This window comes from Chiroxiphia lanceolata, chromosome 2 (assembly GCF_009829145.1).
Source record: "Chiroxiphia lanceolata isolate bChiLan1 chromosome 2, bChiLan1.pri, whole genome shotgun sequence".
Lineage (NCBI taxonomy): Eukaryota > Metazoa > Chordata > Aves > Passeriformes > Pipridae > Chiroxiphia > Chiroxiphia lanceolata.
Genome location: NC_045638.1, coordinates 27,326,627 through 27,351,141, shown reverse-complemented (window position 1 = coordinate 27,351,141; position 24,515 = coordinate 27,326,627). Strand labels below are relative to the sequence as shown.

The 24,515-nt window shown below is 37.6% G+C and overlaps 1 protein-coding gene and 1 long non-coding RNA gene across 2 annotated transcripts; one reads left to right on the top strand and one right to left on the bottom strand.

Annotated features, from left to right (window-relative positions):
* Positions 1 to 117: 117 nt before the first annotated feature.
* Positions 118 to 2,989, top strand: LOC116782164. The gene is made up of 2 exons (XR_004355159.1): positions 118 to 493; positions 910 to 2,989. It is a non-coding gene; the product is annotated as an uncharacterized LOC116782164 (long non-coding RNA).
* CDC16 (cell division cycle 16) lies at positions 2,482 to 24,515 on the bottom strand. The gene is made up of 18 exons (XM_032678373.1): positions 24,376 to 24,515; positions 23,438 to 23,492; positions 22,422 to 22,519; positions 21,375 to 21,413; positions 20,425 to 20,565; positions 18,435 to 18,594; positions 17,690 to 17,784; positions 16,914 to 17,047; positions 15,797 to 15,876; positions 14,180 to 14,229; positions 13,449 to 13,522; positions 11,414 to 11,539; positions 10,497 to 10,649; positions 9,835 to 9,898; positions 8,081 to 8,142; positions 5,870 to 6,005; positions 5,186 to 5,276; positions 2,482 to 4,102 (listed from the first exon to the last, which is right to left on the bottom strand). The coding sequence occupies exons 1-18, from the start codon at positions 24,421 to 24,423 to the stop codon at positions 3,837 to 3,839; spliced, it is 1,872 nt and encodes a 623-aa protein (XP_032534264.1). The 5' UTR covers positions 24,424 to 24,515; the 3' UTR covers positions 2,482 to 3,836.

Here is a 24,515-nt window from a genome sequence, read left to right as displayed (position 1 = left end):
CGCAGCCCGGGCGAAACCTCGCGAGAACTGCCCGCAGCGCTGCCGGGATCTCGCGAGGGTCCCCCGCCTCAGCCCCTCAGCGGGGGCACCGCGGGGAGCGGAGGGGGCGCGGTCATCCCCCTTCCCATGCCCGAACTTCTCGCAACCCCGCTGGGCTCCCACTGTGCCGGTGGGCAGCGGAGGACAGAGAAGTGTGCCCGTTCCCCTGCTCTCATGGTGCCTCCCTAAGCTCGCGGGTGCCTTGTCACAGCGGCCGCAGGGCGGCTCGTACGGCGGGACGGGCACGGACACTCCGGGGCGTGTTAGCCACAGCCTTAAGATGCAGGGAAGAGAGGCAGCCAGGTCCTGGGGACAAAAGAGTGGGAATGGGGAAAAAAGTCCATTACTCATTACTTCCATCATCCCAGGACTCGGGTGGTTCTGTCAAAATGAAGCAGCAGCGCCCGCACGCAGGAATGCACCGTCAGCTCCAGCCTCTGTGTCAGGGCAGCAGGTACGGGAGCTTTTCTGGACAATGCCTCTCTGCCTTTCTGACTGGCTTCATCAGGAACTGTGGTGGTACAAACGGAGGTACAAACGGAAAGAGGGGAAATTCAGGGTGGGTAATGGGAAGAAATTCTTTACTGTGAGGGTGGTGAGGCACTGGAACAGTTTGCCCAGAGAAGTTGTGGATGCCCCATCCCTGGAAGTGTTCAAGGCCAGGATGGATGAGGCTCTGAGTAACACAGTCTAGTTGAAGGTGCCGCTGCCCATGGCAGGGGAGTTAGAACCAGGTGATCTTTAAGGTCCCTTCCAACCCAAACCATCCTATGATTCTATGATTATTCTAAGTACTGACCTATCAATCAAACCAAGGCTTACTCAGTCCTAGATTGCAATCAACAAATTTTGCAACGTCTAAATCCACAGTTTCCTGCAATGCCTGTGTGAGTTAGAGTATCTTGGACTGTATCTCCAAGGCTTGGTGACAAAAGTGCAGCAAAGTACATCCAAAGTATGGATATACCATGCATTGATCAACACACAGACTCATCTAGAACTACGGAAACTAGACAAAAGCAGCAAAATGCCTGCAAGTTAATCAGAATACACAGGGTCATTGCAAATCTTCAGATCCTACTGCATTGTTGGTCCTCAAAAAGTTGTCCACAGCACAAAGGAAATATATGATCTGATGTGGAATAATACAAGCAGGTGGCATTGGCTGAGGAAACTGAAATCACAGAATCTTCTGAGTTGGAAGAAACCCACAAGGATCATAAAGTCCAACTCTTCAAGTGAATGGCCCATATGGGGACCAAACCCACAACCTTGGTGTTATTAGCACCATGCTCTGACCAGCTGAGCTAACGTTATTCCTCCTCAAATCTTTTAGGCAGCAGTACCTATGATGGAACTGTTGGAGCCATTGGCAGCAGAAATATCTATTCTGAAAACCTTTAAGGCAACAGCCAGGTCTCCCCACTCCAGGACAAGACTGATCCTTTCAAGGGAGAGATGAAGTTATGGGACAGAGTAAAGGTGTCTCTTTTGGGGGCATACTGATAAGTCACCCAACCTGACAGTCTTGGATCCTTGTACCAAGCAGCCAAAGCCAAGAGACAATGACTTGAAGCAAGAATCAAGAATCTGAGGTCAAGTCAGGCCAAAATTAATAACCAAAGGCCTCATGAGGACAAGGACAATACTCAATTTAACTAGAGCCAGGGTGAATGTCATAATAACCCAGAAAGGCACCAAGCACTATCTAGGAAGTAGAGTCCAGGCAAGAGCAGGACTGGAGCAGGACAGGTGCTGTGAGGTGCAGAAGACTAGAGCAAGCAGGAGCTGCCAGTACAAAAGCAGGGATTTGGATAGAACAAGACCAGATCAAAACATTGAACAGAATAGAAATGAGGAGAGAGAAACTTTCCCTAAAGTCTTGTCTGAGACACACACCAGAAACCACAAGTTCTAACCTAACTGTAGCTACCTAAAGGACTGGGAGCCAAGCCAAGCCAAGCCATATCAAGAATTTCTCTAACATCCAAAAATGTTGCTCATGATATAGGGCACTTTGCATACATTTCTTTCTAGGTAACTTTTAATACTAAGGCTAGCAAAAGCCAGCCCCAAAACCTCTAGCAGATACATGTCAAGGCACAGTGTCATGATATGCTGCCTTTACAGCAATGCCCATTCTCGCTATTCCATCTGTTTCTTCCCATTCCTACCATTCTGCCCCACTGATGACAAGTAACACAGCCACTGGCTCACTCTCTTTGAAGCTGAGAATTGATCAGATCTAGAAAATGTTTTAAAATGCTGGTCCGGTTCCCTGATTTCATTCACAACATAACCAAACAAACATTTGTACTACCACAGCTGAGGAATCAGCACAGGGGTAAGTAGATTCCTACAGGCAAGGAGGAACACTATAAACCTGTGTTGCCATCACAGCCAACATACCATCAGATCATAACTGGACAGTGCAGGAAGAAATATCAACTTTTATCAATCTTTAAAACTATTTGTCAACAAAAATAGTAGTAACATAGAAAAAAGGAAACAATGCAAGATTTATATCCATGTCTGACAGTAAGACCTGATTTACTAGAAGACTCTTTTGCCAACTTCCATGTAGAAACTGCCACAATGTCTTACTAGAAAATTAGATTCACATATGCTGGATTAAAAATAATAATGTTCTAGAGAAAAAGGAGTTTGGCTCTTTGAGAATCTATTGGCAATATCCTTCTGGCTGCTCTGTGTGCAACAACAAGCCTTTGGTGTCACTTTATGCATGAGATGGTCCTGGTTACAATCATTCAGGTTACATAAGCACAGATGTAAAAATAACCATCAAAAGATCCTTTAAAGGATGAGACCTGCCTAACAGAGTAGCTGTTGAGACGCACTCATTATAAAGGCTTCAGGAGTGTCCAGGAAAAATCCCCAGTTTACCTCAAAGAAGTCACCTGAACCACACACAAACTACAAGGTTCCAAAAGCAAAGAAACTCCTCTGTATGAACTTTTTTGCCAGCCACAATGAAGGAGAGAGACCTGACGGTGGCCAGGAGATGCATATGCTTCCTAAATGATTAATTTTCCCAACACTCTCCTTGGATACTTTTCCACTTAAGACTCATGGCTCATCCCATGTTTTTCAGGAGAACGTGTGTGAAGTACTTTAGAACTAAGAAGTAAAACATTTTTGTTCACCTTACGTTCTCATGTGTAAGAACATACAGGATTGGTATAGAATTCTACACTTGACGCAGACCCCAATCCCTATGTTTTAACATATGGAAGGGAAACTTGGGCACCTCCAATTCCCTCTGTGAAGCCATAGCACAATTTCCACTGTCCCTGGGACAGAACCAGACTTCTCTACGCTCCTGTGTTGGTGCTCATAGGAAAGCAATGGGATCGCCTAGACCCAACCAGATTTCAACAGTGAGAGTGTGTGCAATTGCTGTTAAAACAGAGACTCCTTCCCGAGCTTTTCTGCACTCAATACCCTTGAATTTTAAAGTGCAGTTGTGTCTAAAACCTGAACTCACGTTCAGTAATGCACAGACGTGCAAAATAGCCAATACCCTGTATACTACAGTACTATGTATATGGCCTGCATCAATGCAATGAAGTCTTCTTGATCCAGATGGGGATTCATGAGAGTGCTATCAGGAAAGGAATATTTATAAAGTAGAAACTATAAAACTCCCAGTGTTAAGTACATAGTCGTTTGAATTCATATAAAAAATAGCAAATTCTTGAAAGTTTAACACCAAAACAAAAATGCTAAAACAAACATACTACACTTAGACAAAATGAACTCTCTACCAGTATTTATGGTCACGTACTATGGTCTGACATTGACGTTTCTAACATCATATCACTTTCATTCATTTCAATCTCAAATGTTTCTTCCAATGGGCGACTGGTATCTGTACTTTTCCTTTGATTTGATGTCTCTAATGTTACTATGCCACTTTCATCCAGAGTTTGTCTTTCTATGTCGAATTCTCTGAAATCCCAGGGAGGTGAAATTATGTTCTTTAATGTCTTCACTGTGTGTACATCAAAGTCATAACATCTTAATTTGTCTTTGATCTCTGTTCCTAGGAAAACAGACAAACCATTAGTTTATTCCAAATGAACACTCCCAAAAACATCTCTCAAAGAAACTGTTATCCAGAAACTACTATAATTCTTTGCTTTCAGATCATCAGGGAACTGTTGCTGCTTAATAACTGAAGATGAATAGAGTTGTTCTGAAAAAATCCAGCAGCCTCCTTTTTGAAAAAGCATGATAGAAGAAGCACTACTCAGATTCAAAAGTCTGTTATGAGACGTAATTGCCAATTCCCTTCCCAATTCTCCAAGGGGTTTTTTTTCTTGTTTAAGTTACACACAGCTTGGTTTGCATTAATGCATATCACATGGCTGTATGGTTCTTCCAGATGTGTTAAATAACTACATATGGAGAAAGACAATATTGAGAAGAAACATCTGCTTCAATTGTGCAAAAAATCTGCTGGAAAAGCACTAGAGCACATAGATGGCTTTTACTCTTAAGGCTTCAGCCTTCTTAACATGCTTGACAGAACATCAACTGTGTTCACTACAGATAAAACACTAAGTTCAGTGAAGCAGAAATCTGTCATTATAAAGTTGTGGGGGAGGGGGCAGAAAACTTTCACAGAAAATTTAAAACTATGGCAATAATGCAGTTAAGAAGCCCTATGTAAAGCTGTATTTTTGGAGTCAGAAGAATTTATCCTGTCTCCACAGAGCCAAGTTTTAACATGGCGAAAATGCCTTGCTCTACAGCAGCATTAGCACTAGTGTTCTGATTTCCTAACTCTATATCTCTGTTTTATTTTTTCCTTATTCCCTTTGGTCTCTAAGCTGCCACAAATCAACATTTTCTATAAAAGAAGCCATCAAAACCTTCAATGATAAATTGTTTCCTTTCTTTATGCTGGTAAGAATTTATTGTCATGATGCTCACAAAAAACAGTGGTCATCTGCAATTGCTGTGAAATTCTGCATCATTTAGCCATTAAAAAACTAACAAAAAAATCCAAACAAAGGCATACTCTACTTTGTAAGTTGATGAGGTAGTGGTAGACAGTCTTTCTTGACATAACACTCCTCTCAAAGGACTCAATGATTAAGAGTCACACAGGTTAAAGACTTACCAATGTAGGCTTCAGAATCACCAATGTACATTTCTATGCAGTGTCCAAGCATTGTGACTGAAAATGTGTCATCCCTCCTGAGACCAAGGGCCTATTAAAGAAAAACAGTAAAAAGTATTTAGTAGCAGATAAAACAGTAGCAGATTTACATCTTAAGTCTGCAATAGTTCAGTTTGTTATTTTGTTGTTCCACAGTGCTATCTGAGCACAGTCTTCACTCTAAAAGCAAAACACTGCACAACTCAAATAACACCATCACATTAACTGTCTGAAGTAGCAAGCAAGCAAAGCACTGAAGCAAAACCAGAAAAGGATATAAATACAGACAGAGAAGCATTCAAAAATCATGAGATATAACATATGTTGCTGTTTACTTACTGTAAAATTTCTCCTTAAGGCATGGTTTGGAAGTATTTGAAATTACTTCAGCTGCATGACAAGCTTATGTACATGAAATGTAAATTGCAATAATGACAGTCAAAGTTTGCTGAAGAGGCCATTTTTTAACCTAATCAGTAGAAAACTTCAGAAGCTATTTTCTTTAAAAAAATAAGATTATAAAATAAACAGTAATTTGGAGGCTGGGAAAAATGCTAGTTCTCTGTTTTCCAAACCTAAACCAGAATGAAACAGGTAAATTAAGAGAATCTGTGACCAGCACTTTAATTGAAGGCAGTTACGTACCGTATGAAAATAGTCGATTGCGCTTTCAAAGTTGCCCATTAAGCTGTGTATGTAGCCAATGGCAGAGTAAGTAGAAGCATTCTGAGGAATTAATACTAGAGCCTGGCGATGGTATTCCAGTGCTTCTTCATACTTCCTGTTAGGGTTAAATACAGGAGATTGATTAGTAAGTGGAACACAATTGTGCCAGAACTTAGAAATTATTGCTTTATACTCTGAACATAACAGAATGTACAAAAGACTCATGGATATTGACAATTTTCTTCCTCAGTGTAATTGAGAAATCATTGTTCTCCTTATGTAGCAAAACAGCTGCCTACAGGAGGCCCCATTTGGAGATGATCTTAGCCATTTGATATGGTAAATTGCTTTACATGCTTAATGCTGCTCATTGTAACATTGGCTTGCTTTCTGTAGCTTTCATTTGCCTCCCTGGGGGAGCGATGGAGCAATAAGAGACTAAATCCTGCATCACTGAAACTGAGAAAAGCTCTCTGGGCAGAAATATCAGAAGCCTGTGTTGCATGCACTGGTACTCTTGTCAATTCTATTTTGCTATACTCTCTATCAAAAAAGGAGGTTTACACATACCCATAATTTCTTTCAAATACCAGTCACCTTTTCTTTGAAAATTATCTATTAATTAGACTGATTGTTATAAAATAAGACTGATTGTTATTAGACATTTGTTATAAAACAAGGATTAAATGTACACTGTGACATTACTCTGAGAAAGTAAATTCTCACATTTGACATCCCAGTTCCACATTGTTAAAAAGAAAGCTAGCAGTTGCCTACTCACAACAAATTTTAATGACTATAGTGATAATGAAATTATGTAAACAGCAACACATGAAGTTGTTAGAGAGCATCAAGTAACAATCGAGGCAGAAAAATTATGCAACTGTTTGCTTGCTGCACAACCCTTTTGTGATGCAATTTTCTTTTCACTCATAGTATTCACATGTCCAGTTGACTACCACTGTATTTTAATATGCTGCTTTCAAATTACAACCCCTTAATATTAGTGAGTAGTCATATATCCAGTAAGTTTTTTCATAATAGCCATATCATGTATTACAAACTGTACTAAATTAGTTATTACAGAATTTTTAAGTTTTCAAAGCATATGTACAGCTGCCTAAATTCTCAACTTGATTTTCCTGAAAGATGGTTTACAAGGATGTAAAAATATATTAGGTTTGATTTCTGAACCTGAAGAAATACTACAATGCAAGTTGTACAAAGAGTGATGTAACCAGTTACTAACTTACTGTAGAAATTAAAAAAAAAGACAAAAGTAATCATAAACAAAACAAGAATTTGAAAAAACCCTGCAGTTATACTCATGAACAGAATCCAGAAGCAGTGCCTTTTGTTTGATCTTGGCACAAGGAGTAACTATTATACGTTCTTATTTTATAATGAAAATGAAGACTAATTGGCAATTCGAGTACAAAGCAATTACTACCAAAGCCAAAGCAGAAGTACAACTTTCATCTACCACAATCACATTCTCATTAGCAGCTTTGAAAAAAAATTACAGTATACACCAATTGGGCGATTAAAACCGTGACACTAAAAAAAGAACAAAAAATATGGCATTGATTGAATAAAAGAAAACACTGGTTAAAGTCAGATTAAGGTAATTAATGAGAAAACATGTCTCTGTGTTAAAACTGTTAAAGCTTGCATAGGTACTTTGCACTTTTGCTGTTCATGGAATGGAAATATAAAATGAAATAGTTTTGTTCTAAAAAAACATAAAGTAATATTTCCTTGCTGTGTTAATGTGACTAAATATTTCACTTCAATAAGGAAAAGTAAGTACTAAACCAAGCAATTAATTGGCACAAAACCACCTTTATGTTAATTAAATCAGTGGACATATTCCAATATATGAGGACTGAGACAGCAGACAGCTAAAATTCACATCCACACAAAGATCTAAAAGCCTATGATCAAATCTCTATCTCATAAGAATCAATAATTAAGAAAAGGCTTTTATATTAAGGACTTTAACTTGTGTGTGGTAAACAAGATATAAGGGGCGATTAACGTATTTACATTCACAAGCTGATTTAGAGAATCATCTTCTTATAGGGTACTTCTACACTGTTCTCATGTGGTAGATAATCTTGATACAAATGAGAGAGAAAGCACATTTTTGCAGCATTACAGAAAAATGCAGCTCCAGTAGTCTCTGCTTACTTGAGTTTTCTGCAGACATGTCCTAAGTTGTTCAATAAAGGCTCCCACTTATCAACTGTCACCTGCAAAATAATGCAGCAATTCAAATAACTTCAGCTTCTCAGACTACAACTAAATTTGTCTACTTTAAAAAAACCCCAAACATACAAATGAATAAGGCATTTTATTTATGACCAAGAAAATTATCAGGAACATTTTAAATTCTTTACAAAACACATTTAAGCCCCAAACCTTTATTCAATAACTCATTTTTTATTTTATCCATTCCCCAAAGCCAATTAAAACTTGGGTGCAAACCAAATAGAACTTGTTTTCTACTTAACTAAAAAGAGTCTTAGCTAGGAGCACCGAAGACCCCCTTAAATTAGGTATTTGTAAAACAAGCATGAATATTGAAAGTCTTTTTGCTGTCTTCTCCATGGTCTCACTTCATCTGCTCTACATAAATTAGCTCATTTATGAGGAACACAGAAGACAATCTGAGCCAACAAAATCCTTAAAATGCTTTTTACTGAAATTAAAAATAAATTGAGCTTTTGCATTATGAATTTGTGGTTTATAATAATATAATACTATCTTCTGAATCTCTACTTATCTTAGGTGTTTCCCACACTAATTCTAAATATTCATTTGTGTGTTTACAGATTGCTGGTATTTAGTACTTCTCAATAAACATGAAAAATGCCACATAGAAAAGAATTTATGCATACACATAAACTTAATTCTGGCCTACAAAGCTTATGGCATTTCCATGAACAACATTACAGCTTTAACTAAAACAGAACAAGCCCATTTATATATTGGTGAGCATATAAATTAGTAGCTGCGCAGTCTGTTTTAGTAAATATGTGCCTTGTCCACATGAAGATTTTTAGTTCTTCAGCACTTTCCATTTTATAGTTTACTGTGCTCTAGAAGCAATTTCCTTATATTGATAGGACATGATTTGTTAACACAGTAGCATGAGGTGATGTCCTCATTAACTAAATTTAAGCTAAAAATTGAGAAAACCTATCTTAAAATTCACAAGAAGCCTGTCACAAGGTGGTACTGCTTTCATTAAGGCATCTTGAGTTTCTCTAGTGCAATATGTTTCTTTAGACAAGATGATATCACACAAATAACCATTACTGCCAATAGGTACACATTTATTTGTACTCCAGGGTGAGGAATCAGGGTTGTAATAGTCAACTTTTGATTCACAAAAGCACCTAAACTACATTTCCCAACAAACCTTTTGCTAGTGATTATTTTGGTTAATTTCAGGAAAGTTAGTTAAGCATCTCTGAGCACATTCCTACTCAGTGTCTCTATCCAGGAGAAAGAAAACAAATCCATACTTACAGGATTATGATGCCACAAAAGTGGAAGTCATTCAAGAAATGGCTCATACTTAAGGTAGCAGAAAGCATTGTCATATGTTACCCAGTTCCACCCTCAGTCAAGAGCAATTGTTCTTCTAAGACCCAGGTCTGAGAATAAGCCTGGATTTCACTCCCCAGTCAGTGCTTATTTTTCTTTTAATTTCATACAGAAAAATACTTTTTGTCTTTTCCTGTAGCACTGAAGATGATATATGACAATTCTCCTCTAAAAACCCAACACACCCAATTTCAAGTAGATGGTCCAAGTTTTAAAGTCAAATTTATATTGTATTGCTTTTAACTTAAAATAAGAACAATTTGTCACAAGACACTGTAGAATTTGCTAGAGTTTTACAGATTTATAATCCCATATGTTAGTAGGAAAAATACCTCATTTCCAATAGCTTTGATTTTTTCCAGTGCATCAAGGAACCACTTTTCTGCAGTCTTCCAGCTAAGAATTGAGGGGGTGGGGAGAAAGAAAAGTAAATTAGTGAAGAGTTTTCATTAGCAGTATGAGAAAACTACATTACAAGGAAGAGTTCTTTGATATTATTTCATTGTACGAATGGAATTAGATGTAAAACACAGTCATTTACACTTGGCTATATTTTGCATTGTGGTCCTAAGAAGTAACAAGACAAAGTTTAAAAAATCAGAATCAAACCAAGTATATTGACTAAACACTTCATAGAACTGTTAGGTTTTTTTCCAGAATATATTTGGAACCTCCTGAGCTGACAAAATGTATTGCTGTACAAAATTTTATAGCATGTGTGCAGATAGATGCCTTCAGGCATGCAACTACATAATGACTGGCACACGGAAGGTAATACTCATCTCTGCATGCTCCTCAAGCATTAAATTCTGTCTTTGTTCAATCTTAAACAAGAAGAACAATGTGGAAAGCAAGGGTTTAGGGTAAACACCATCTAGACTAGAACCAAAAGACACTATAGCTCAAAGTAAGTACTTAACTACATACACTGACACACTACACTTCAGAATAATTCATGTTTAGGATAGTATTTAATCATATTTTGCAAGCTTACTCTCCATTTTGAAATGCTACCACTCCAACTTCATGCATAACAAAAGGATCTTCAGGTGCAATGCTTAAAGCTTGGCTGAAAAACCGTTCAGCTAACTTGGAGTTGTTGGTCAAACCGTATTCCAGTCCAATGTAGAGCATCGGCAAATGACACCTAAAAAACCATAAAACAAACCACGTGGGTTTTTTTTTTTGTGGTTACCAGGAATGGAGTCGCAAACTATATTGAAATGCCAATTGTGTTTGCATATGTTTATGTACAACCAAGTAAAAGCTGATTTAAATGAACTATTAACCTAAAGGGAAGTTTGAAAGATTTTACATCTCTGTAAGTTATTGACAAGAATTTAAACTCCAATACATGACTATAACATGCTCTGAATTACATGTATTTTGTCAGTGCTTAAGTTAGTTCTGAGGGTTTTTTCTCTAGTTTCCTTCGTACGTTTAATTTACAAATAGAATATGGAAGAAGCAATAATTAAAGAGATTACATCTACCAATAACCACAATCAAATACAACACTTTTATATGCAATATTACATTAGTCCATGACTCATTTTACAACCTTCTCCCAGAGCATGAAAGAGCTGTTTAAGATATTACTATTCAGCAGTTGATGACCTGGTGGAACAACCATGATTTACAAATTTCGTAGAACTGTCAGGTAGAACATAGATTACCTAAATATAAATCTTGACTTTAGAACTAACAAAATCACAACAGCAATCACAAATAATGCAGTTAAATGCAGATGATTAAATTATTTGGTTTTGGTTTTTGTTGTTGTTGTTGTTGTTCTCTAACAGATACTTATTGCAAATGTATTGCTTCTACCTATTGTTTCAAGGGATATAAATCAATATTCTACACTATCTATGGATATGGATATTCCCAAATATGACATTTTTTACATACCCTTTCATGAGCTGTGCAGCTGTGAAATATGCAGCCATTGCTTGGTCGTGCTCACTCTCAACTGCAAATGAATGCCCGTATGCTATCCATGCAGGTCCATAGGTTCGCTCAAGTGTAGTAGCTTTGCTAAAACACAAGCAAACACATCTGAAATTAAATTTCACCTGCTTCAGATGACTGCTTACATAGCAATGCTGTGTCACACAGTTAGGTATCTGTTAAGAAATCACCTGTAATGACCAATGGTAAACAAAGTTAATTTTAAAAGTTCAAACTCTTTAGCATTTAGAAGTTCACACATTGTCATGAATTCATTATTGTATTATTTCTACTACTTCATGGACAGAATTATTTGATATTATTAAACATAAACAGTTATTAAACATAAACAGTAGGTGAATTGAATAAAATACAGAAAACAGTAGTGACTCATAATGTATTGCAAAATCCTAGCTATACATTTGAAAAGAAGTATACGCTAAAAAAAAAAATAAATCTAAGTTTCACAAGCAGGATATGAAAACACCAAATGAACACTTAGGTTGAATTGTGTCTTGAAATTTTGCTATATAATTGTTCTAGCCTTGAAGACGACAAGTATTTGTCACACCACAGGGAAGTATGTCACTCAAGTCTCAAGCTGAAAACTGCAACCTGAGCATCAAGACTGCACCCTAGAGTCCTTACAGAAAGATGGACTTGACAGGAACATTGGAAAGCTGTATAGATTATTTTCTGAGTCTGAAGGCAAGGGCATTCGTAACTAAACAGCTCATGACAAAAGTGCCCAGTCTTTTCTTAAAAGCTTCTGACATGGAGATCCTACATGCTCCACAAGTAATCTACTCTATTGTTTAACTATCCTTAAACACTTCATTTTTTCCCTAACATTTAATCTAAATTTTGTTTGCCACAGTTAAACTCACTATTTCTCATCACAGCTCCTAGAGAATGGTGTGTTCTCTGTCTCCTGGGACAAAATTTCACATATTCAGACACTTGCATCTTGCCACCCTTGACATACTTGGGTATTCAAGTGTGTCTTTGAGTTTCGTTTCTGAAAACCACTGCATAGTCCACACTTGTCCCAGCCTTGTTAGCTGTACACTATCATTCTTCTCCCAGAAATTTAAGCTTCTTGTTACTATTTCACTTTTACCAGACCTCTTTTTCTTTTTGCCAGAACTACTCTGAATTCTGATGTTTTGTTTGTGGGTTTTTTTGTTTGGTTTTCTCTTCAACACATCTATAGACCCTTTCTTTCTGGCTAAGGATGCTTATAGATTTAAAGATGGTTTTTATTTCACCACCAAAACCACCTATGTCACTCAGGACAGCTTCTTGAAGAACTTCACACGGATACTTGTGAGGAATTTAAACAGTTTACTCATAATAATCAGCCATTTAAAAAGTCTAAATAACTAACCCATCTTTACCTTTATTGTCTATAAAGGTCTGAAGAAGAAAAATGAAAGTCTTACAGGTTGATTTATGCCTTCTCAGTTTAAGCTTACAGCACCAAAACAAATGCCCTACTTCACAGCAAAGTCCTGCTCTCCAGTGCTGATATTCACTACATATACAGGACTCCTACAGGAAAGAGCATTGACCAAACTTAAGAAGTCCACAGTTGCTTGTGCACAGAAAAAAACAGACAGCCAAGTGTCAGAATTTTCTATCTAATCCTTTCCTTTCGGATACAAAACCTGAGCCCGGGAGAATGCCTGAGTGTCCTCAAACTAAGGACTGAGGCCTGATTACCTAGCTGCAGTTAGCTTGGCAGCATGGGTGAATGCAGGGACTACACCTGCCCATAACAGCCAGCTGACTGCCAAAAGAGATGCTGCATTAGTCTCCATCATTTTTGAAGTATCTAGGACGGATGAAATCTAAATTGCCATATCAAAAAAAAGGGTGGCAACAAAAGGAATATTTTACTAGTAACCAGTTTAATGAGGGTTCTGTTTATGAGCTTGCAAACAATCACAAACATTAAATATTCATTTAGCAAATGAGCAACAGGAAAAAAAATTACCTGAGATATCTTCTAGCATGTTCATTTTTGTGGCCAACCATAAGATAGTAGCATCCTACTGCAAACCATGACACCTACACATTAAAATCAAAATAGAATATTATTAGATATATCACAGTCATTTTAGTGAAACGTCAAAAGAGAGAGATGGATAATAGAGAAGTCGGGAACATTTTCACTGAAATCACAGTCAGCTCTTCAAATTATTTGATGATACATGCTGGCATGTAACTCTCTAACTGGGGCTTGTTCAGCTCTCAAAGAGAGAGCTAAGTGGAAAGCTGTCTTCAATTATCTAATGATAAGGAATACAGAAGACAGAGCCAGACTCTCACAGGGGTGCAGTGACAGGATGGGAAGCAATGAGTAAAAGTTGCAACACGAGAAAATCAGATTGAGTCAAAGAAAACCAGTTTTCACTATGAAGGTGATCAAACCCTGGAAAAGGTTTCTCAGAGACGCGTAGATTTTTATTACTGCAGCATGTTTTAAATTTTTATTCAAAGTTAATAACTTGCACTGAATACCTTTTACAGATACTTTGTTTTAAAAAGAGAACCTTGGTATAAGAAAATTACAATGCATAGAAAATAAAAGGAGTGAACCATTTTTTACAACCTTTATCCAGAAACAGATTTTGAATTCTGTTGCTCAAACTGACTGTTACATTACACCTTTTACATGCTTTTACTAAAAAAACTACCAGGCAATGAAGGCTCAGAACAACTTACAGGATTATTTGGGTACAAGTCCACCAGTTTGTGAGAAAGATAGAAAAGCTCTACATAATGGGAAGAAACAAGAAAAGAAAATTAAAACATGGTAAAACATTAAGATGTTTCAAGTCTTTCAGCTTTCCATACAAAATATCCAGAACATCCAACATTATTAATTCACAAGTAAACAAAAATGTTTTCTGTTCAGTGGTATTGCTTCAAACTGCCTCAAAAGAGATTTGGTTTTGCAATTAACTAAAAAAAAAAACCTCAACCAAAACAACCCATAAGTATTCACGGCACACAAATAAGCAGCTATACTTCCCACCCCTTAAGAATTCTGCAACAATTTAGGTCATTAACATCCATTAAAATAAACGCCTGTAGTATTACACTTGAATGTACCTTGTCAAGGTAAAACACTATTGAACTTTCTACATCTAAAAGGTATAACATACTGGCTAGATCCATTTCAAAGCAGAGTCCTGTGCATTAATATGCTGAAAATAGGACAAAAGCAAATAAATTATTATATTACTTAGAATAATTCTAAGTGATTACTTTTCTAATAAAAATAATAATTCTACTTATTGGAATAACTTAATACAGATTTTCTGACAATAGCTGCAGTAATCAGACACAGGGTAACAATTCTATTGCCTATATGGTTTCAAAAGAAATAGCATTATGGTACGTAAAATTTCTATTTCTTCAGAGCACAGTGCTCTTAAACCAATGAGATTGTCCTAGAGCACTTTGTATCAATTCTCAGCTCCAGAAAAATCAAATTTTAAAACGGGCTTAAAAAAATACCAACTTATTTACAAAATGCTTCTTGAGGCAGACTTAGAAGAACAAGCAGATCACCAGCTCGACTTTCAGATGTAGTTAACTGTAAAATAACTGAGAAGTACATTCACTAATCACCAAGAAATGCTAGTACTCCTAATGACCTATTTGCATACATATAATGCACCATCCTCTGAGAGCCTGCACTGTTGTATTTTCCATTTGGTTTTAAAGATATTCAAGCTTTGATTTGGATGTTTATATGCAGCCTGAAATAAGAAAAAGCTATCCCAGCTGCAAATAAACTATTATTGTAATTCCAACAAAGGTGTTGCATGATTATTAACTTGTTTGAACTAAAGAGGCCTTCACAACAGTGAGGCAAGGAGAGTCTAGAATCTTTTCTAACACCGGATAAACATGTCCACCTAAGCACACACAACTGCTGAGGAATTCTTTCTGGTTTAAATTAATATAATTTGTTTTTCAGCAGAAAAAGTACACCCAGATACTCTACAAAGATCACCTCAGAACAGAAATCAAAACACAGGAATGAGGCAGTGCAGCTCACTATCCTCCTGGCTATATAGTCCAGTGGTTAAGAGACACTGACACTCATGATCATAAATGAATAAAGACTCTTCGCACAACTACTTCCCCCCAGTCCTGCTGTCAGCTTCTTTTCCAGTTATCACTGTTTTCTTGAAACTGCAGGTAGGAAGAAAAATATATGTAACGTTTCAAATGGTACATAAAGGGAGTTGCTTGGCATCTTTAATTCTTTATTAAAATTGAGGCTTTACAGTATTCTGTTGACTCATATTAAAATGTTGGGTTTCTTACCATTTGCTTTATTAAGCTCCACAAGTGTCCCTATATGTACAGGTAAACAATTTGCATGGAAGGGATCTTTTTCCATAACTCTAAAAGAAAAAATTAAAACAAAATCTGCAATGCACATTTCAAAAAATTTAATGTGTTATATGCAAGCAGCTTTTATAGTACGTAATGTTCCAGTTAATTACCACTTTAGGCAAAGAAAACTATTTGTGACTAGGAGGTAACTATTAAAGGCATAATAAAGACTCTCTTCGGACCAGAAAAATAACAATTAATTTAGCTTAACAAAAGAGGAAACCAGAAAATTCTGTCAAGCTGACTATATAATTAGAAAATCAGAATACAATGCACTTTTATTTGTAGGTCACTTCAAATTTAACTATCAGACAGCAAGCAACAACATTTCTGTTCATCTTTTCCATATATATTGACAGCACTTTCAAGCAATAGTCCTCAACTTCCTGAGCTTAGCACTAGGCAGTATGCCTTAGGAATCAGATTTTGCTCAGTTGTAGAATTTTGTTTCCTGTGGCATTCAGAAACACAACCACATGTTCAGATTTACAGTAGTTGAGAAGCAAACCAGGGTGGTGTTCTGACCCTTCTGACAACTGAGCAGCAGTGTATGCCCAGGCTGTATAACAACTGATACACTTGGCCCATCAAAATTAGGAATAACATGCTAACTTTTAAAATTAATAATATATTATCATTAATAACATCCTAACTTTTAATCAGCCAGAGAAATCATACTTCCTAACTAACCAACTGATTAAAACCTGCTCATTACAAAGACCAAACAAGAAGTAGGCAGAGAGCAAACAAAACTGAAGGTACCAGAGAAAGGAAGGGATGGTTGAAGGAAAGTGCAGCACAGTGATGAATAAGTGGAGTTTTGGTTTGGATACTTCTGGTACATATTATAAAAATAATGTGTCTTGCCAGACACAAGCTACCCATTTTAAATACCTGAAACATATATAACATATATTCTGAAATACATATCAAACTGTTATATATGTCAATCCATCGAACAACAATATTGGCTATAAGTCCAGGCAAAATTATTACACTTCACGATATGAGGAAAAAAACCCTAAAAGTTGCTTTGTGTACTTACACTGAAGTAAGCTTGTAACACATTTTGAAATCACAGTTATAATAATGTCTTTCAGCTAAGGATACCACCACATCTAGGTTTTCTTGAAGACCATCTACTGATTCAGGAATCACTGTTTCACTGGGCTTATTATACTGAAAGAGAAAAGGAACATCGCATGAAACAAAAACCAACCTAAAATCAGATGATCTAAGTAAGTATTAATATTTTTAGTGTTAAAAGAATATTTAAGAAGCATTAAAGTTCTTAAAATTTCAATTTTTAAATCCAAAGTCCATAAAGCAGGTATTTGGTAAAATGCTTCTTTACAATGTACTTAAAAGCTCATTTAGAACATGAAAGATGTTTGCCAGGGTCAATATCTTAAGTGTAGGCTGTAGAAGTTAATAATGAGCAATACATAGTTGGTTTTCAGTACTCTCACATTATCTTTGGGAATAAAAACGTCTGAAATGATGTTGGTATATCAGGTATACTGACATTTTGTCTACATTATTAATGCTCTTTTTCTTTGCATAGAAGTTTCTCAAGAAATAAAGCTTAAGAAACATAAATCAGAATTTCAAGTTGTCACCACATCAGAAAACAAGTATTCAGAACACTGTTATACTACTCCATGAAGTGACATGTACTGTATTAAAAATTTTAAAATAGCCAAAAATTACAAAGCCCTTATTTATTTCAATGTTCACAATAAATGGGATACAAGAAAATTTACACCCAAAGTCAAGATTTTCAATTAATTCTCCAGCTTTTTAGTCAGTTTGGGGATTTACCTTTTTCAATTTATTCTCAAATAAAAAGTGAAGCAATTCCTGTTCTTCTTCTGTACATTGTCTACTAAGAGGTAGAGATTCAAGAAGTTCTTTTTCTAGAGGAATTAAAAACAATTGAAGTGGTCATATTACAGAATGAACAGCAAGATACAACATTTTAAGAACTTAGAGATGCAAAGAACTTTATGCTGGTCATCCCAACTACAGGGAAGATAACAGCACAGATACACTGAAACAGATAATACTACTAATGATGGAAATTAAGGAGTGAATTCTTAGTTTTTCCTTTTACACTGTTAAATAAAACTTAATGAAGATGAGATAACACACCACTGTTTCCATGTGCTCTACATGTCAGATTTTATCGCTCAGAATGCTCTGTTAATCAACGCCTGCTATAACTAAGCAACCATCAGCAGGGTTTCATGGATTCAAAGCTATGAAGTTGAGAACACAGGTAAAAACATTGTTTAGGCTGGACAAAGAGTGAGAGCTTCTGGAGCTAACAAACAGGAATGCTGGGTTACTTTGTTTCTTTCAGCTCTTAGCACAAGACGGAAAAAGAAAAGTTCAAATGCAAATTTGCACAGATCATAATTTTCGCTCATTTCATACATTTTCTATTATTTGAATTATTATTTTGAAGTCTGCTATTTGTCTTATGGTTTTAATTTCAATCTAGGAAAACGCATATTGAGAAAGCAGGTAAATTTTACTTGTACTTGAGAAATACTTCTATCCAAACCTTCTTGTGCTGTCAGCATATGGTGTGACGTTAAAAGATCAAATGCTTCAAAGCAGTAAACATCAAGCTTCAAAGCCTCTTTGTAGCTGTAAGTTGCCAGGGCTCTATTATCCAAAGCATCGTAGATCTTCCCTCGCAAAAGGCATATAGAGCTCTTGATCTGGTGGAAAAGCAGGACTGGAAGTCAGAGACTGAATCAATGTTTACCATTTGGTTTTGAGCACAAATCAAATGGGCTACCTGGAAAGTAAAAAGCATTTCATGCATAATAGAACCTGGTTTTCTAGTGCTGTTTTTAAATAAAAAAATGTTTCTGCTATCTCAAAAAAATTCAAAAGAATGCTCTGTCAGGTTATCTAACAAAGACATACTTGAAATAAGCAATAGAAGGATAGAGTTTATCTTTTCTACTTCTGGCATCCAGCTCTCTGATACTGAGTTGTAAGCTAATTATACTCACAGAGAAACTGTCACTTCTAAAAGCAAATCTTTGTTGACCATTAAACCACATATTTCATGCAAGACATGAAAAAGGCCAAATCTGTGGACTCAACTCTTCTGAGCAGAAACATATATCCTTCCTTTCAATCCAAAACAAAGATGTTCCAGAAATTTAAGCAGTGAAAGATTATTATTAGCACAGTTGTGCTAAAATGTCTAATAACTAACACGTTCTTTCAAAATTCCCTAGATGGGTATTCAGTACAGTCAGAAGGCCACAGAAGTGTCAGCAAAAGAGAAGGTTAGCACATTACCCATCTCTATCACCAGACTAAACAGACAGACCCAACTCTCCCGAGTTCCCCCATCAGAAACAGAGCAGCTGCATCAACAACAAATAAACCTCAGGAAACTTTTAAAGCAGTAACACTGTAACCAGCTCAGAGATCAGTCACTCAGTCTGTAGTGTCTGTGCAAACTAGGGAGAAGTTTGAGCTAATATTTCTTGTGGCAGTACCCATTTCAGTAGTTCTCTCCTTTGGCAAACCAAACCCATTCTCTTCCTAGTGAACTGCATTATCACAAGCATTTCTGAAGGTAAAGACTGGCAAAGTCGAGTTTTTTGGCTGGATTACTTTTCAGTCAAAAGAGTTTCCCAATTTACTTCAATAATCAGCCAACAAAACACCAGGGCCAGAGTATCGTGAAACAGGGAGCAAGAATAAACAGCCAAAGCTGAGGACTTCTTCCTTTGCTTGTAGTGGTAGTTTAAATATTCCCAATAAATAGATGCACCACAGTCACGTAGTCTAAGCTACTTCTCCTTAAAAACCATTATATTAGCATTCAAAAATCAGTCCACATCAACAATTTAACTCACTTTGCTACTTCAGTCTTACAGGGAAAACACCACCTATCAATCATCTTCAGTGTAGTTTCAGCTAATAAATTTCAATTTGTAACTCTGAAACTGAAGACTCTTCACAGACCATTCAGCCAATGGTACCAATCCATTTTAACTGTCTGCCTATGCAGGATTTTTTCACTGAGCTTCAAAAACTTCACCTTTACATCACACAGTTTTCACAAGTGTGATCAAAAAATGTTCCACTGAGAATAACACTTGAGTGATTATGAAGTATTTCATTAAAAATAACCAGAGAAGAAAACTTGCTTTGTTATCTCAGAACCTTCAGCCCAATTGAAAGAAATGTTAGCTCACATTATCAAGACTGAAATTGCAGCAAAGAGATAAAAGACTGTAAAAAACAATACTAGATCACGAAGTTCCAGCAAAGTGTCTGCAAATAATTTATGGGAAGTTGTCAAAGAGCGCTCTTTATTTTTGCTAACCAAGTTACTTCCATACAGGAAGTTAACACATGATCTGTGACTGAAAAGAGAATAATTCAGCATTTTTAAAAATTATGTTATCTGAAAAAGGAAGCTGAAAATGCACTTTCAGATTCAAGAGCTGTAAAATCACTTTCTAACTTCACACATTATTTTTCTCAGTTATAAAAATATTTGTTTAAATACTGTCACTTACAGAGGATTGGGACATCTCCCAGTCTGTGGTAGAATCTTTCAATCCGCTTTCATCCTTCAAGTACTTTTCAAAAAGTCGTTTGTTGATTGGCTCCTCCATATCAAGAATATCCAGGGCCTGCTGATGCTCTTTTGCAGCATACTAACCAAACATGTACATGTAAAAAACAAGGTTGGGTTTTGAATAATCTGTACATAAAGCAACAATAAACACAGCATCATGTTTCAAAGGCACAGATTGTAACAACCAGTTTTAATTTTATCAGCAAGTTTTTCATGCATGCATATGCTTAATTGGCCATATGTCATTTTATAATTGCAGTCAACTGTTTTACTGGTCACTTATAATATGTAAAAAAAATATAAAATGAGCACCTCCAGAAAAATCTATTATTCAGCATTATGCAATCAGAGAAATGGATACACTCCTAAAAACAGTTAACACAGGTTTTAATAAACTACCATCATCTTATTCTATAAGCTGCACATTATTCTATGTCTACATTTAATCTATCAATTGATTCAGTTGTCTCTGTGAAAGCACTGCATTTCACTATTTATGTATCCCATTTTATACAGATGCATAAAGCTATTAACTATAGTTATATAACCATAAATCACATCTCCTCTGGTCAGATTACAGCCAACCAATCAAAAATGAAAACACGAAGACATGAGACAAAAATGGTTCATGTTCTTCCCCTACAAAATATTAGAGGACTATTTCCTGGAAAAAAAGTCAGTTGGATTTCTTCAGAGTAGTACTAGAATGGATACCACAGTAACCAAAAACACTGCAAGTTAAAGAATGAAATCAACTGTCACAAAATTTAAACCTGTTATTCCAGTGAATTTAAACGTCTACATTGCCTTTCAGGTACCTAATCTTCCCAAGATGTGTCTTTCATTTAATTTGGTTTGTTTCCAATAGTGGTTAAAATGTGTACTCACATGACATCTAGCTGCAAGGTAGCGACACGCTTCATATAACTGAAAGAGAAGTTTCATACATAACAGTTACAAAGAGAAAGCATGTTTACTTACACTGCTAGACTATGTTTTGCTCTCTCCTTTTTCACTTCTATGGCCTCTTCACCCCTCTTGCCATCAAAAGTCTTTCCTGACCAACATGACTAAGTCTGTAACATTTTCTCCACTACTAAACTCTCAAAGGACATTTAATTCACTGTTGTCTTCCCCACTCATTATCAGAGTGGAAGGACAATTGAAACAACTACATCTGAATCACAGAATCATAGAATCAGCTGGGTTGGAAGGAACCTCAGAGATCATCAAGTCCAACCCTTGATCCACTACTGCTGCAGTTGCTAGACTATGGTACTAAGTGCCACATCCAGTCTCATCTTAAAAATCTCCAGGGACAGAGAATCCACCACTTCCCTGGGCAGCCCATTCCAATGTTTGATTACCCTCTCTGTAAAGAAATTCTTTCTAATATCTAACCTAAACCTCCCCTGGCACAGCATAAGACCATGCCCTCTTGTCTTGCTGATGGTTGCCTGGGAAAAGAGACCAACCCCCATCTGGCTACAACCTCCTTTCAGGAGGTTGCAGTGAGTGATGAGGTCACCCCTGAGCCTCCTCTTCTCCAGGCTGAACAGCCCCAGCTCCCTCAGCCTCTCCTCATAGGACTTGTGCTCCAGTCCCTTCCCCAGCCCAGTTGCTCTCCTCTGGACCTGCTCCAGGACCTCAATATCCTTCCTGAAGTTGCACTCCAGCTTCCCATACCTACTGTAGTTACATTCTTGGACCCCTTCTCTTTTCTGGGACCCTATCTGGGGACAACACTTTCAATCTGACCAATATAAAGGGGGCCATATAACCTACATCATGCAGGGCAACATAAACTATATCATGCAGGTTTTTCAAATTACTTTTCCCATAAATGTTATCCTCTGATGGAAGAAGTCCCTGTGGTTAGCAGCAGAGGTTTAAAAGAGGGCTAACATTAGTAATTCTTTGACTAAGATGACTTACCTTATCCAACTTACGTGATCGAAGGGCATGTGCTGCCCTGTGATACTGAGCTGTTAGGTAAAGACATTGGGCCAACCAGTAAATATCTTGTGGTTCCTCTAAAATAAAAGAACAAATTATAAACCATTAAATTACAATATATCTTTAAACACTTTCATACAGAATATTCACTTTTGCTTCACTAGAGAAGTACTTTTTCCTTATTCCAGCATTGTAATGAGTTATAAAGTTTTATTTTTTATATATAAATATGTATAAACAACTCATCTACTATTGAGAGACTAAAATGAAAAAATAATCAGATTTTAACTTCGAAGACATCAAATAGTGCACTGGACATTGAAAACAAAGAATGTCATTCTAGAGGTTTGACATGAAAAGGAGACAGTGATACAATGATACAGATCTAAAAAAGCAGCAGTTACAAGTTACCCTGCCCTTGGACACACGGCCAAAAAAAAACCAACCCAAAATTGTCTTTCTCAAAAAAAAAGGTCAGTGGGAATCTATCAACAGTGAAAGCACTAGCCTTCTGCAGCTTGATGTTACGATTCCAGAAGGACAGCTTAGTACCCTCCTACTTTATTGGCAACCAAAGCCTTTGTGGGATCAAGCCCCAGAATCATTTTACGTGTAACTGGCCCATGGCCACAGACAGACACTGGCAAACAGCATCATCTCCCTCTGTAAACCTGCAGTCTACTTGTCACCCAGGACAATCATGAGTCCTGCAGGAAACCACCATGGTCTCTTGTATCTTTTGCTTTTTTTCTTTTTGATTCTTAAGGTAGGCAAACCTTAAGGTTTGGCCAAACATTAATTTTAGCACAAAGTTCAAAAGGGAGGGAAGATGAGCTCTGCTCTATTTGGAAAAATACTATTCCAAAGATCACAAAAAAGGACTTACACCAAACTCAGAACTACAAGATCTATCCAATTATTTATTACAAAACCTTCAAAACAGGACACTATCAGAAAAAAAGTTAACAAAAACAAAGATTAAAGCAACCACTTACCATGAGAGAGTGAAGCTACTTTGTCAGCCCAAAACAGGGCACTTTGATACTGCTGCTGTAAAAGTATGACAGAAATAATTAGTATTCTTTTGGTGTTAGCTTCCCAGGTTGCTCAAAGCCCCATGCAACCTGGCCTTGAACACTTTCAGGGATGGGGCATCCACAACTTTACTTGGCAACCTGTCCCAGTGCCTCCCTCACAGTAAAGAATTTCTTCCTAATATATCATATAAACCTACGCTTTTTTTATTTTGAATCCATTCCCCCTTGCAATGATCATATAACCATTAAGTTTGGAAAAGACCTCCGAGATCATCAAGTCCAACTGCCGACCGAACTCCACTGTGACAATCAAACGACGTGGCCAAGTGCCACGTCCGCTCAGTTTTTGAACACTCGCAGGGATGGTGACTCCATCACTTTCCCTGGGGAGCCTGTTCCGATGCTTAACCACGGTTTCAGTAAAGTGATTTTTTTTTTCTAATATCCAAACTGAGCTTCCCCTGGTGCAACCTGGGGTCGTCTCCTGCCCAAGGCAAGCCCGACACAGCTTGCACAACCCAGCAGGGCGAGATCCTGAAAATACGCCTTCGTTTCACAACTACTCTACAGCCGACTGTCCTCTTCCCCCTCCTCCTCCTCCTCCACGCGAGGAAGGCATCAGGAAAACCCACCAGGAGGCCCCGGCTCCCACTGGAGACCGCACAGGCGGCGCTTCCGGCCCGCCGCACCCCTCTCCCGCTGCCACTCCCTCCCCTTCCAGGGAAAACGGGGCATAATTACAAAATTAGCACCCTCTCCGCCGCCGCAGAGCCCGGCACCGCTGCTCGCCCCGCCCCAGTCTCTCTCCTTGCGGGAGCCGCGACGAGAGCGCCTTTTCCTCTGGGAAAGCCCGCGGGCCCGCCGCCCTTTGCCCGCTGCCCCCGCCGGGCGCTCACCTGGTCGATGTAGTGCCGCACGCGCTTCCTGAGCCGCTCCAGGTTCATCCTCACTCCCGCGCTGTGCCTGGATCGGGATCCCGGAGCCGCCGAGGGACCGCGGGCCGCCCGCCGGTGCAGCGCCCAAACCCGCCCCTCGC